This window comes from Cyprinodon tularosa, unplaced genomic scaffold (assembly GCF_016077235.1).
Source record: "Cyprinodon tularosa strain WSP-4 unplaced genomic scaffold, ASM1607723v1 ctg71, whole genome shotgun sequence".
In the NCBI taxonomy this organism is placed as follows: Eukaryota; Metazoa; Chordata; class Actinopteri; order Cyprinodontiformes; family Cyprinodontidae; genus Cyprinodon; species Cyprinodon tularosa.
Window position 1 is genome coordinate 954,980 of NW_024039463.1, and position 15,355 is coordinate 970,334.

Consider the following 15,355-nt stretch of genomic DNA (forward strand, 5'->3'; position numbering starts at 1 on the left):
GTTTTTTTTCCAGACTAGGTATGATTCCCTGTAGGCATATAGAAAACAATTTTCTCTCCAGTTTCCTAGCATTTTACTTCAAAGTGCACAGCTCTGCATTAAACTAGGGAGCCAGCTTTCTACTTTTTGAAGTTTTCTTTTTTAAACGGGTAACATTATTTAAGACAGTACACAGGGTGGTAATAACACCATTAACAAAATCATCAATTTGTGATGGGGAATAAATTAAATGTTTGCCCTCTGCAGTGTTGCTCAGTGACACAGAGGAGATAGAAACTTGAACAGATTCTTTAAAACTTATAACTGCATTATCCAGTAATGATCTGCCAAAGTCAAACCTTGTTTTGGGAGAGGAGAACTCTAAAAGTAATCTTAAAGGTTACAAAATAGTGTTCAGGGTGGACAGGGTTGTTAGGAAATAATGCTATTTCTTTACATTCTATGTCATACAGGTTATTCTCAAAATATTGGCATATTGTGATAAAGTTCATTATTTTCCATAACGTAATGATAAAACTTGAACATTCATGTATTTTAGATTCATTGCACACAAACTGAAATATTTTAGGCCTTTTATTGTCTGTATTTAATATGGATGATTTTGGCATACAACTCATGAAAACCCCAAATTCCTATCTCACAAAATTAACATATTTAATCCGACCAATAAAAAAAGTGTTCTTAATACAAAAAAAGTCAACCTTCAAATAATTATGTACAGTTATGCACTCAGTACTTGGTCAGGAATCTTTTTGCATAAATGACTGCTTCAATGCGGCGTGGCATGGAGGCAATCAGTCTGTGGCACTGCTGAGGTGTTATGTAGGCCCAAGATGCTTCGATAGTGGCCTTTAGATCATCTAGATTGTTGGGTCTTGCGTCTGTCAACGTTCTTTTCACGATATCCCACAGATTCTCTATGGGGTTCAGGTCAAGAGAGTTGGCAGGCCAATTGAGCACAGTGATACCATGGTCAGTAAACCATTTACCAGTGGTTTTGGCAATGTGAGCAGGTGCCAGGTCATGCTGAAAAAATTTAATCTTCATCTCTATAAAGCTTTTCAGCAGATGGAAGCATAAAGAGCTCCAAAATATCCTGATAGCTAACAGCGTTGACCCTGCCCTTGATAAAACACAGTGGACCAACCCCAGCAGTTTCCTTCTACCGAATCTTCCTCCAGACTCTTCCAGCATATCATGACATAGGAATATTTCAGTTAGTGTGCATTATATCTAAAATATATGAATGTTCAAGTTTTATCATTACATTATGGAAAATTATGAACTTTTATCACAATATGCTAATATTATGAGAAGGACCTGTACGTCAGCTTATGCTCCAAAGTATGAAGATGTGAAAGTGTGGGACTATTCACATTTTGAACAAAGCCAATCAAGTCTAAGATAGCATTAAAGGCTGCATTTAAGCTTCACCTTCAAAAATGTTAAAATCCCCCACTATGATGAACCTGTCAGAATTCAACACCAAATCAGATAGGATCTATGAGAACTCATTTAAAAATTCCGAGTAAGGACCTGGTGGACGTTAAAAAGTAGCAATAAGAAGAGGTTTTCTTACTTTGCAATTTGCATTAGGGAAACGAAGGGTTAAATTTTCAAAACAGTTGTAATCATTAACTGGCTTTGGAGTAATCAGTAAGTCATACTGAAGGATTGTTACTACTCCTCCTCCTCCCCAGAATGTCTGGGTATGATAATATTTGAATAACTGGAAGGAACAAGTTTGTATATATTTTTTCTATGAAAGTCCAACTTTGTATAAGAATTATTCTTAAGCACTGAGAGGGACCTACCACATCTAAAAATTTCTCTGGCAAATTTACTCGCGAGAATGTACTTGTTTGTTTGCAAGTACATTGCAAACAAACTCTGTCAGTCATGTTTCTGATGAAGAAACCTGACACCCCTATGATCCTTTATGGCTGTCTACATACGGTATGTTAAGTAATGAAGCATGTTGTAGCTTGACAAAGTTGTGGCTTGTCAGTTATATCAGTATGAGGATATAGTTTTACTTAAATTGCCACCTATATGCTTCCAAACCCTGATGACAATATGTCTTTCCCACTAAAAGAAAATGAAAAAAGTGCCGATAATGAAATGTATGTCACAACAACATCTGTGCATGTGCTTTATGTTGCTTGATGCATCCAAAATGCCATGTTACCTTCCAAAAAAGATCATTATTAGCTCAGTGCAAACATGGGGTAAAATATTTATTAGTGTTAGTGTGAAGTGGAAATGATACTGCTGCTCTTTGAGGATTGCACTCTTATCTTAGAGTAGTGGTGAGCCATCTGGGAAAGAAACGATTAGCATGTATGGTTCTTGGACTGGAATCAAAGCCAGTTTTTTTTTTTTTTACTACACTGATTGGTCCAGTCGGTATGCCCTTAATGAGAAGTAGAAGGAAGAAGGTGGGGGTTACGCTTGAGTTACAGAAAGCAGCACAAGTTACATGTGTGAAGGGGAACTTAAGTAACAAGACAAGACAACGGTGTGACATTACACCTGAAAGGTGAGAAAATTCTTTACAAAAATATAGTAAAGCTTGGATACATTTCAGTTCAATTGATTATCTAAAGGAAGTAAGTCTCAAAGACTAACATTTATATATTACAAATTACTCTCCAAAAATAACCTGTTTAGAAAAGCTCTATATTTTACATTTGTGCTTTTTGTTTTTTTTGTTTTTTACCAATAATTAGTGATTAGAAAGAAATTATTAAAATCATTGCATTGTACCCATATCAAAGATTTATTTTCCAAACAGTATAAATTATATTGGATTATTCATCAAATTAAGTAAAATCTTAATCTGAGGTGCTATTTTGTTCTCTAAAAAGCCTGCTTTTTACTCTGAGCCCAGTCATAAGAATTAGATCTTTGAAAGGAAGTGAAATTCTCACCAGCGCCTCACCCAACATTTATTCGAGGAATTGTCAGATGCTTGTGAACATTGTGGAAACGACGCTGATGCTAATTTGTTTCCCACAGAGCAGTTCAACACGAACAAGTCAGTACGTGTTGGACTGCGCTAGACATTGCTATTCTTTATTACTTGCAGTGGTGTTACACAACTTGCAATGCTTGTACAACTTCAGTGGGGATTGTCTGATGAAAATAAATCTGAATGTCTGATGGGCAACTTGTCTTAAAGTGACACATATTTTCCCTAAATATTACACCTTTTTAGCAGTTTTTTTTTTAACATTTACCACAAGTCTATCTACTGAGAAAGGCATTGAAAAGAGAAAGAGGGAGGGAGATGTATCTGTATTTTGTATTTTCATCTCTTTTTATTTATTTTTTTTGTATTATTTTTAAAGTGACCTTGGGTGTCAAGAAAGGCGCTGTTAAATAAAATGTATTATTATTATTATTATAGATGTTAATCTTCTTTTATTTATTACATATCAGTCTACTCCAAGTAAACATAAATACGTGCTTCTCATTACTTACTAAATGAAAACTACTTCAACTGAGTGTAAATGAAGAACACCCCACTTATATTAAGTGATAATTAGTCAATAACCTGTTTTTTTAATGAATAACATTGCCTTTTCAAACTTTTGCCACTTTTCAGGCTTCAAATAAAAGATATAAAATTGTAATCTTTTTTAGAAGAATCAACACAAAGTGGGACTCAGTAGTGAGGTTGAAAAAATGTATGTAATATTTAAATCTTTTTAGAAATAAAATACTGAAGACTGGGAAGTGCAGAATTAATCAGCCCCTTTAATTTTGGTGCAGCAAACATTCTCCAGAAGTTCAGTGAGGATCTATGAATGATCCACTGTTGAACTAAATGACTGATGATGATTAATAGAATCCACCTGTGTGTAATCAAGTCTCTGTATAAATGCACCTGCTCTGTGATAGCCTCAGAGCTCTGTTTAAATCGCAGAGAGAATAATGAAGAATAAGGAACACACTAGGGAGGTCTGTGACGCAAAAAGATTCACAAAGCTTTAAACATCCCAAGAAACACTGAGCAAGTTATAAGATTGAAGTTGAAGGAGTATTAGACCACTGCAAATCTACAAAGACCCAACTGTCCCTTTAAACTTTCTGCTCAAACAAGGAGAAGGTTGATCAGAGATGCAGCCAAAAGGCCCATGATCACTCTAGGTGAAGGTTGGAGACTCTGTCTATATGACAACAATCAGTCGTATACTGCAGAAATATGGCATTTATGGAAGAAAGCCATTTCTTAAAAGATATTCATAAAAAGTCTTGTTTAAAGTTTGGTCAGATTAAACCAAAATCAAGCTTTTTGGCAACAATGCCATACAGCTCACCTTAAACACACCATCCTCAATGTCAAACATGGTTTGGCAGCATCATGATTTTGGCCTCCTTTTATACAGCAGGGACAGGAAAGATGATTAAAATTGATTGGTAGATTGATGGAGCCAAATACAGGGCCATTCTGGAAGAAAACCAGTTGGAGTCTGCAAAAGACCTGAGACTTGGGCTGATTTGTATCTTCCAGAAAGACAATGGTCCAAAACATAAAACAAAATCAAAAATTGAATGGTTCAATAATAAAAATATACAGGTGTTAGAATGGCCATGTCAAAGTCCAGACCGTAATTTAATGGAGAATCTGTAGACAGAACTGAAAACTGCTGTTCACAAACGCTTTCCATCCAACATAACTGAGCTTGAGCTGTTTTGCAGGAAGAATGGGCAAAGATGAAAGTTTCTTGATGTGAAAAACTGATACTCATACTCAGTATTAGCAACTTGCAGCTGTAATCGCAGCAAAAGGTGGCGCTACAAACTATTATCTCAAGGGGGCTGAATAATTTTGCACAACCAATTGTGCAGTTTTTATTTGTTGAAGTTTAAAATGTCCAATAAATTTTGTTTCACCTTATGATTGGGTCCGACTTGTTGATTCTTCACTAATACTTACAATTTTACATCTTTATGTTTTAAGCCTTAATTGTGGCAAAAAGTAGAATAAGGGCTGAAAACTTTCGCAAGGCACTGTAAGGAGCATATCACTGTCACAAATGATGTGCAAATATAGTATGCAATTTAGATAAGGGATCATACTTTAAGTCCAAAAGTCTACATAACCTGCTTTGTAAAGCGCAGGAGGGGGTGGGTGGTTGGGGGATCAGGTGATAGAAGTTCTACTGCCTTTGTTTGCATAGGATTTTTGAGTAGTTGCTTGACTACATTGGGGCTCGTCAGTTGCTCAGTTGTGCAGTTTATAAAACCTGATTTTCCCATTGGACTTTGTATTTCAAACTTTATGAAATAACAGCTAATATTGTTATAGACTTCCAATAAACTACCTAAGCCTTTAAGCACTGGATACTGTTCAACTATGAACTAATTTGGGATTGACTTGTCCTCATCAAGTATTTAGAGGAAGCGCATGTAGACCAACAGCTCATCTAGGAAAATCCAGGATTTTAAATCTAGGACATAATAAAACTGCAATAGACACATACCCTTTTATAGATATCTTTTACAACTTAACAGTCTATCTAGGAACATGTTGTACATGCTTGCACAAAGGCTTTACTGATCTTGGCTCCAAAGCACCTTTACATATTTCTTTTCTTTTTTCCCATAGAGTACAGAGTACCCAAAAGGAGAATTGGAAAACGTATACTTTTCATAAAACAAGAACAAGGCTATAACTTGAACTTACAACTAGGACTAGTTGAAATAATCCATGTAAAGCAGCAATAAAAGTATTCTGTGTTTGTGACCCCCAAAAATAAGTTTCAGCAATCACAATAGCAAATTAAAATGATTAAAAACACTGCTAAGCTGTTAAATTACATAAAGAGATTTCAGATGCACTCTTCTAGCCATGAATAAATAAAAAAAAACCTGAATGAAACGCTAGAAACCCAATTGAATTATACATTTGTGATGGAAGCCTGTTTACATGTTTGGAACAATACATGTACTGTATGATGTTTGTTTTACATACATACATACACTATATTGCCAAAAGTATTTGCTCACCTGCCTTGACTCACATATGAGCTTAAGTGACATCCCGTTCCTAATCCATAGGGTTCAATATGACGTCGGTCCACCCTTTGCAGCTAGAACAGCTTCAACTCTTCTGGGAAGGCTGTCCACAAGGTTTAGGAGTGTGTTTATGGGAATTTTTGACCATTCTTCCAGAAGCGCATTTGTGAGGTCGCACACTGATGTTGGACGAGAAGGCCTGGCTCTCAGTCTCCGCTCTAATTCATCCCAAAGGTGTTCTATCGGGTTGAGGTCAGGACTCTGTGCAGGCCAGTCAAGTTCATCCACACCAGACTCTGTCATCCATGTCTTTATGGACCTTGCTTTGTGCACTGGTGCACAGTCATGTTGGAAGAGGAAGGGGCCAGCTCCAAACTGTTCCCACAAAGTTGGGAGCATGGAATTGTCCAAAATGTCTTGGTATGCTGAAGCATTCAGAGTTCCTTTCACTGGAACTAAGGGGCCAAGCCCAGCTCCTGAAAAACAACCCCACACCATAATCCCCCCTCCACCAAACTTTACACTTGGCACAATGCAGTCAGACAAGTACCGTTCTCCTGGCAACCGCCAAACCCAGACCCGTCCATCAGATTGCCAGATGGAGAAGCGCGATTCGTCACTCCAGAGAACGCGTCTCCACTGCTCTAGAGTCCAGTGGCGGCGTGCTTTACACCACCGCATCCGACGCTTTGCATTGCACTTGGTGATGTATGGCTTGGATGCAGCTGCTCGACCATGGAAACCCATTCCATGAAGCTCTCTGCGCACTGTTCTTGAGCTAATCTGAAGGCCACATGAAGTTTGGAGGTCTGTAGTGATTGACTCTGCAGAAAGTTGGCGACCTCTTCGCACTATGCGCGTCAGCATCCGCTGACCCCGCTCCGTCAGTTTACGTGGCCTACCACTTCGTGGCTGAGTTGCTGTCGTTCCCAAACACTTCCATTTTCTTATAATACAGCTGACAGTTGACTGTGGAATATTTAGGAGCGAGGAAATTTCACGACTGGATTTGTTGCACAGGTGGCATCCTATCACAGTTCCACGCTGGAATTCACTGAGCTCCTGAGAGCGACCCATTCTTTCACAAATGTTTGTAAAAACAGTCTGCATGCCTAGGTGCTTGAATTTATACACCTGTGGCCATGGAAGTGATTGGAACACCTGATTCCAATAATTTGGATGGGTGAGCAAATACTTTTGGCAATATAGTGTAGATACATGCACTGCTCCAAAAAATATAGGGAACACAGATAACACATCCTAGATCTAAATGAATGAAATGTTCTCATTAAATACTTTGCTCTGTGCAAATTTGAATGTGCTGACAACAAAACAACACAAAGATCATAAATGGAAATCAAATGTATCAACCAGTGGAGGCCTGGATTTGGATTCACACACAAAATTCACCGGGAGCACCTGGAGGCCATAGACTCTATGGCCTCCAGGTGGTTGTATGAGCCCCCTACAATGCCTGGCCATAATCCTGATGAGCTGGTGGATTCAGACCAGCTGACAGCTTTTCTAGGGCCCGGGACAACACAGTCTCTTTAGGCAACTCCCTCTAAAACTAACTTTTATAAAGCTTTCTGTATTTTATGTTGGATATTTTCTTCCCATCTATCGAATTTAGTGCACTAGTTGAACTTTTCCCTTCCATTGTGGGAGGCAGAATAGGTTATATACTTCGGAAATAAAAAAATAATAATTTCTCGTGCACACCACTTATTAAATCTTTACCAGCCATCTCTTTAACATCAACGAAAAAATAGAGACAATTTCAGGTGTCCATCAGAAACTAAAACTGGTGCACACAAGAAAGTACCTGGTGCACATGAGAAACTAAGTGGTGGGCACGAGAAAGTATGATTTTTTTATTTCCCTTCAGTGTCCCTTTAGGGGCTCTGTAGTTCCTGACTATTTTTTAATATTTACTCATAAAATCCCTTAAGCCTTTCATGTCATCATCCCTTTTTCTCTTTATTTTATGTGCATTTTATGTGACTTCTGAGAAGCTGATAGTCTTTGTTTGCAGCAAAACAAACTTTAAACATTTTAAAACCATTTTCTGTAGGGGTCAATTGACCCATTTGTCCCCCCCCCTGTCGGCAGGTGTGGGTGGAAGGCCCCCCGAGGGATCTCCTCCCACACCTGGACTAAAGCATCCACCAACTTCTGGACAGTCTGTGGTGCAACATGGTGTTGGTGGATGAATTGAGACATGATATCCCAGCTGTGCTCAATAGGATTCAGGTCTGGGGAACGGCCGGGCCAGTCCTTAACTTCAGTGCGTTCATCTTAAAGGAACTGCTGACACACTCCAGCCACATGAGCTCTAGCATTGTAATGCATTAGGAGGAACCCAGGGCCAACTGCACCAGCCTATCGACTCAAAAGGCATCTGAGGATCTCATCTACCTACCTAATGGCAGTCATGCTGCCTTTGGCGAACACCTGGAGAGTTGTGTGGCCCTCCAAAGAAATGCCACCCCACTAGTGACCCACTGCTAAAGCAGTTATGTTGAAGGATGTTGCAACAGCAGATCTCTCCAATCTGTCACGTCTGCTCAGTATTGACCTGCTTTCCTCTGTGAAGAGCACAGGGCACTAGTGGCGAAATTGCCAATTCTGGTGTTCTCTGGTAAATGCCAAGCATCCTGCATGGTGTTGGGCTGTGAGGACAATCCCAATCTGTGAACATTAGCACCTCATACCATTCTCATGGAGTCTGTTTCTGTTTGTCCAGACACATGCACATTTGGCCTGCTTGAGGTCATCTTGCAGGCCTAATTGCAAGGTTCTTTTAATGTTTCTGTTTCCAAGCTGTTTCCGATTCATAAGTTAATGGCTTTGTTAAAGTACAGTATCACCTGGTGCCTCCCCATGGTATTTCTCTCCCTAGTCACAGTGCATGATGATTTTTGTGGGAGGGCAGGTTAAAATTATATGGCTAAAAATATCTTATGAATCCTAAAGGGCAATGAAATATTCCAGTAACTCATAGTTTTTTCATCAAGTTGTTCATAGGTGTTGATAGCTTGTGGAACTGTCATGCACAAGATCTGGAGAAGCCTCTGACTAAAGACACATTGCTGTTGTTTCAAAATCTTCTGAAGAGGATGCTCACTGTTGTCTATAATGTTCTTCACTTTATAAAGAATTCTTTGTGAAATCATCTCCAGAGGTTCCAGAGGAGTTCCTAGAATAGAGCCGACCTTTTGTATTAGCTTGTTGTGCCTTTCTAATTTGATCTGATGCTTTGACCCCAGCAGTAACAGGAGGAAGACATCACACTCTGCACAACAGAATTATAAAAGATATATGGTGTCTTACTTGCTCCCTGTACCCATCTTCTTGTCCATATTTGATTCACCCAATGACTGAGAAATCATCCGAGTACTTCTGCAGATGATAGTACTGGACTGGACTTTGTACTGGAAGTCAGAGGTGTACAGAGTGAAAAGGAATGGCTAGAGTACCGTCCCTTGTTGTTCTCCTGAGGTGCTGACTATTTGATTAGACAGCTGACCCCTTCAGTCTAGCAAACTGTGGTCTGTTTGTCAGGCAGTCTTTGATGCAGGCAATTTTTGACGCCTCCATCTGATTCTTTTTTAGTTTCTCACAATGTAAGTAAGGCTGAGTGAGTTAAATGCACTGGATAAATCAAAGAAATATGAACCTCACAGTGCTTCATGCCTTGTCTAAATGGCAGTGGGTTTGTTGAAGCTGATGTATGATGACATCTTCAACTTCGACTCCACAGGGGAAAGCAAACTGCAGGGGTTCCTTATAGCTGCTTGTTTGTTTACTTAGGTAAACCAACAGAAGTCTCTCTAGGACCTCCTTGATGTGGGATGTCACGGAAACAGATTAGTCACTGAGGACTGCTTTGGAGGTGGAACAAGACAGGAGGTCTTCTATATCACTGGAACTGTCTCCAGGGTCATTGTGGAGGTTCCTCCATCTTTTCATTAGTGTTAGTATTTATTTAAAGGTCTTCACACAGTACATTTATAATTTCACTTTTGTGGTGTTTTTTTTTTTGCATTAGGTTGTTTACTATTATGGGTGCTCACATTTAGTAAACACCTTTTGTTTATTTGAATTGAATTAATTACTTTTCTTTGCTGAGTTGAAGGACTGGCTGAGTGGAGAGGACTGGTTGGAAGGCAAACCAGGAAGTGGGACATACCATCAGGCTCCTGGAAGCAGGGGACTGGATATTAGAGTCTGCTTCTCTCTCTCCCCTTATGGCATAATTGTTAAAGCATGTTTGGTGTTATGTTGTTTCCTTTTGATAGTTGTGTTGTAGTCAAAGGTGTTAGTTTGAATTAGTTATTTATGTTTATGCATTGTTTGTCTCTGTCTCATCTCCCACCCCTCCTCGTTTGTGTAGGCTAGCCTTTGTGTATAAATTCCCCTGTGTGTTCATTGTGAGGTCAGGTTTTTTGGTTTGTTATGCTGAGTTAGGTATGCCTTAGTTGATTTCATTTGGGTACATTTTGTTATATTTTTTTGAGATTTGATGTAAGCCCTTCTTTTGTGAAAATTATTTTTGGAAAATAAATAGAGAATACTTTTTATATGCCTTTGTCCTTGTGCCTTACTGGACGGACCACCACAGTTGGTGTCAGAAGTGGGATACTCCAGTTAAGGACAAAGGTATATTTATAGATCCTTTTTTTTAAACAAAAGAAGAAAAACCCTAAACTATGAGAGGAGCCAGACGTGGTAAAGGCAAGTCAGCCCCATCAGACAAGCAAGACCAAACAGAGCAGGAGGGGTGTGGTGCAGCTGGTGAAGAGGATGACGGGAGAGAAACAACCATATCTGACTTGGCAGGGATCCTTCAGGCCCACATTGGACAGCAGAAATCTCGAGAAGCACAGTGGGAGGAAGAAATGGCACGCCAAGATCACAGGTTTAAGGCTCTCCAACACCAGTTCAGGTTATTTCAAGAGGAGCTTCAGGCCCAGTCTTCTGCAGGCCTGAGGCCTTTTGTGCAAGACCACGCCCCCTCCTCTGCAGGATTGAGGCCTACTGATGTGGATGGTTCACCAACAGAACCGGCACTGTCTGCTGTTAAACCAGGTGACTCAGTCTCTACACATTTTTATAAAGAACCAAAGCTGCAAAAGCTAAGTGATGATGATGACGTTGAGCATTTCCTTATTACTTTTGAGAGGATTGCTTGTGTTTGCCGATGGCCAAAAAGTGACTGGGCATTTCAGTTGATTCCACTGTTGACGGGTAAAGCCAGGAGTGCCTATGTACATATGGATATGGATGAATCAATGGACTATGATAATGTTAAAGCTGCTATTTTACAGAAATATGAAATTAACAGCGAAACGTATCGGCAGAGGTTCCGTTCTCTTCACGTGGAACCAAATGAGTCCCCCAAGGAGCTTTATGTGAGACTTAAGGAACTGTATAATAAGTGGGTTCAACCACGAGGTAAGACTGTTGAAGAGATAAATGACGTCATAATTCTTGAACAGTATTTCCGAATGTTGTCTCCAGAACTCCAAGTTTGGATTAAGGAACGGAACCCAAAAGATGCAGCGGAGGCAGTTTCCCTGGCAGATGCCTTTGTGGCAGCCCGTAGGAAGACTCAACCATGGGCTTTTAGAGCTGCGAAAAGGGACTTTATCCCAAGTCCAGGTAACACCAATCAAACGGGAAATGTGAGTAAGCAGTTTGGAAAAGAAAAATGTTTTTCCCCCAGTCAAACAAAATCTTTTAAAAAGCCCATCTGCTATTTGTGTGGGCAGGAGGGACACACAAAGCCCATGTGTGCTCAAAATCCTTCAAAACTCTCTCAGATGTGTTTTTCACCCAGAGAGAACAAAGTGTTGAACAGGAAAAACCAGCCACTCATGGAGACTACTGTGGAAATAGATGGGCAGAAGGTGAAAGCCCTGATTGACACAGGAAGCAATCAGACATTGGCGCAACGCAGGCATGTTGCACCACATAACATTTGCACCTCAGAAACAATACCCATCTGCTGTGTTCATGGGGATGAGAAAAACTATCCAACAGCAGACATTTATATGAGGGTGCAAGGACATGTTTACCTTTTAAATGTGGGTGTTGTGGATGAATTACCTTTTCCTGTTGTTCTGGGAAATGATCTTCCAGTTCTCACAGACCTAATTAATGCTTCTAAAAGTTGCAATCTTGTGCTGACACGGTCCCAGGTAAAGGCCTCTGGGGAAGATGAGCCGAGTCTAAGAGCCTTACCATTTTATGGGGCTGAGATTGAAGAGTGTCAAACTAAAGAACAAAAGTCTCGTGCACAGCGCAAGCGAGAAAAATTCAAACATACCACAGCCTCTCCTATGTTACCTGAACCTGAAGTACAGTTAGACTTTGAAATTCCTGAGGATATCCGTGAGCTGCAGCGCCAGGATAAAAGTCTAGCTGACCTTATTAAGAGAGCTGAGGAAGGTGGAACTGCAGAGGAATTTCACATGCAAAATGGCATCCTCTATAGGAGACGTGAAGGAGTACAACAGCTTGTATAACCCAGAAAAGCCAGAGAAACGGTGTTAACTTTGGGCCATTCAGTTCCCTGGGCTGGCCACTTGGGGAAGCATAAAACGATAGCCCGAATACAACAATGGTTTTACTGGCCTGGATTACAGAAAGATGTTGCCAGTTTTTGCAGGAGTTGTCCTCGGTGTCAAAAAACAGCCACCAGATTTGCAGCAAGAGCTCCTCTTCAGCCTCTTCCTATTATAAATACACCATTTGAACGTTTGGGCATGGATGTTGTGGGTCCAGTGGAGAAGAGCAAATCAGGTAACCGGTTCATGTTGGTTATCACAGATTATGCAACAAAGTATCCAGAAGTGTTCCCCCTGAAATCTGTCAAGGCTAAAACTGTTGCTTTTTGCCTGGTTCAGTTTTTTTCACGAGTGGGGTTTCCCAAAGAAATATTGACTGATCAAGGAACAAATTTTATGTCCAAATTACTGAAGGATGTATATAAACTGATTGGCATTAAGGGATTGAGAACCACCCCATATCACCCCCAAACAGATGGACTCACAGAGAGGTTTAACACTAGAACTACCAGGATTTTTCTACCTACCTTGAACTACCAGAGAGGGGTCAATTGACCTGGAAAAATCCACTAAAAACTATACTAAAAGCTTGCCTTAGGGTTCCCTTCCCCACACAGGCTCAAGCGACTCTGTGACAGCTATGAGCTGCTAACAGCTACATTTCCACAACAAAAGGAGTGTCCGCAGGAGGTCCAAAGGTCAAATGACCCTCTTGTAGGGCTTTTAGGTAAAAAGGACAATTGACCCCTCCGTAGTAGTTCTAGTGTTAATCAGACTCTTAAGAACATGCTTCGTAAGTTCATCAATGAAGCTGGGTCTGATTGGGATCAGTGGCTCCCTTACCTCTTATTTGCATATCGGGAGGTACCCCAAGCCTCTACCGGGTTTTCCCCCTTTGAGTTGCTTTTTGGGCATGAGGTGCGAGGTCCACTAGCCCTTTTGAAGGAAAGGTGGGAGGGGGAGAAACCTGAAAAAGAACCTGTCAACATGATTTCTTATGTCCTCCAGATGAGAGAAAAGTTGGAAAAGATGACCTCATTTGCTCAGGAACATATGCGTGTCTCCCAGCAGAAGCAAAAAACCTGGTATGATCAAACTGCCCGTGAGAGGAGTTTTGAACCAGGTCAAAAGGTATTGGTACTGCTATCTACCGATGACAGTAAGTTTCTGGCTCAGTGGCAAGGTCCATATGAGATTGTTCAAAAACTGGGACCCACCACCTACAAGATCTGTACTCCTGATCAGAGACGCAGTACAAGAGTTTTGCACATTAACCTGCTAAAGGAGTGGGTCTCAAGGCCTGAGGGGAAGCAAGATGTATTTTTCATCAGAAGTGTATCTGATGAGGAGGTGGAGGAACAGTACCTGCCGCTCCCATCAGCCTCTACTCTTGACCTCAGTCATCTTTCCCCAGAGCAGCAGTTGCAGGTGAGGGCTCTTTGTAACATCAATGTGTTTCATGATAATCCTGGAAGAACTGATTATATTAAACATGATATTCACCTGAAAGAAAATGCAGTTGTGAAACGAAGAAGCTACCGGATCCCTGAGCGTCTCCTTGGCCCTTTAAAAGAAGAGATTGAATTAATGCTTTCTCTGGGCATCATTGAGACGTCATACAGTGACTGGTGTAATCCTGTTGTCCTTGTACCAAAAAAGGATGGCACCATGAGGTTCTGTTTAGACTTCCGCTATTTAAATTCTGTTTCCAAATTTGATTCGTATCCAACTCCCCGTATTGATGACTTGATTTGCTGTCTTGGAAGAGCAAAATATCTGACCACCATTGATCTCTCTAAGGGTTATTGGCAGGTTCCCCTTACCACCAGGTCTCGTGAGCTGACCACCTTCCGGCCACCTTGGGGTCTCTATCAGTTCACCGTCATACCTTTTGGGCTTCATGGAGCACCTGCGACCTTTCAGAGACTTATGGATAAGGTACTGGATGGTTTTTCAGACTTTGCATCTGCTTATTTGGATGATATTGTCATCTACAGTAACAGCTGGGAGGACCATCTGCAACATCTCAAGGCTGTTTTTAAGTCTCTTAATGCTGCAGGTCTCACTGTTAATTCAACTAAATGCACTGTTGCCAAGACAGAAGTTCAATATCTCGGACACATTATTGGCAATGGAGTCATGAAACCGCAGATCCAGAAGGTTCAAGCAATTCAGTCATGTCCTCTGCCGCAAACCAGGTCACAGCTGAAATCCTTCCTTGGGATGTCAGGTTGGTACCATAAGTTAATTCCAAACTTTTCTGCCAGAGCTGCTGTGCTTACAGATATGACCAGTCCCAAGAAACCCAATCAGCTACAGTGGTCGGAGGAGGCAGAGAGAGCATTTAAGGACATCCAAGGCGCCTTGAGTGGACCTCCAACATTACACTGTCCTGATTTTGACCAGCCATTTATTTTGCAAACTGATGCATCTGGGCGTGGGCTGGGAGCAGTGCTTCTCCAAGGGCCTGCAGGGGAACGCCATCCTATTGCTTTTATAAGCAGAAAGCTCTACCCAAGAGAAACTCGATACTCAACCATAGAAAAGGAGTGCCTAGCTGTGAAGTGGGCCTTGGATTCACTCAAATATTATCTGTTGGGGACACAGTTCATCCTAGAAATGGATCACAAGACTCTGAAATGGCTTGAAAGGATGAAAGACTCAAACAGCAGGATAACCCGCTGGTACCTGGCGATGCAACCGTTTCAGTTTGATGTCCATCACATCCCTGGGAAGCTGAACACTACTGCCGACTACCT

General features: G+C 40.8%; 1 protein-coding gene across 1 annotated transcript in view; it reads left to right on the plus strand.

Annotated features, from left to right (window-relative positions):
* Positions 1–2,377: 2,377 nt before the first annotated feature.
* LOC119772377 (high-affinity choline transporter 1-like) overlaps positions 2,378–15,355 on the plus strand; it is a 37,281-nt gene continuing 24,303 nt past the window's right edge. Inside the window, exon 1 of the mRNA XM_038268756.1 lies at positions 2,378–2,539. Within this exon, the coding sequence (XP_038124684.1) occupies positions 2,409–2,539 (131 nt within the window). The 5' untranslated portion in view covers positions 2,378–2,408. The remainder of the gene's footprint in view (positions 2,540–15,355) is intronic.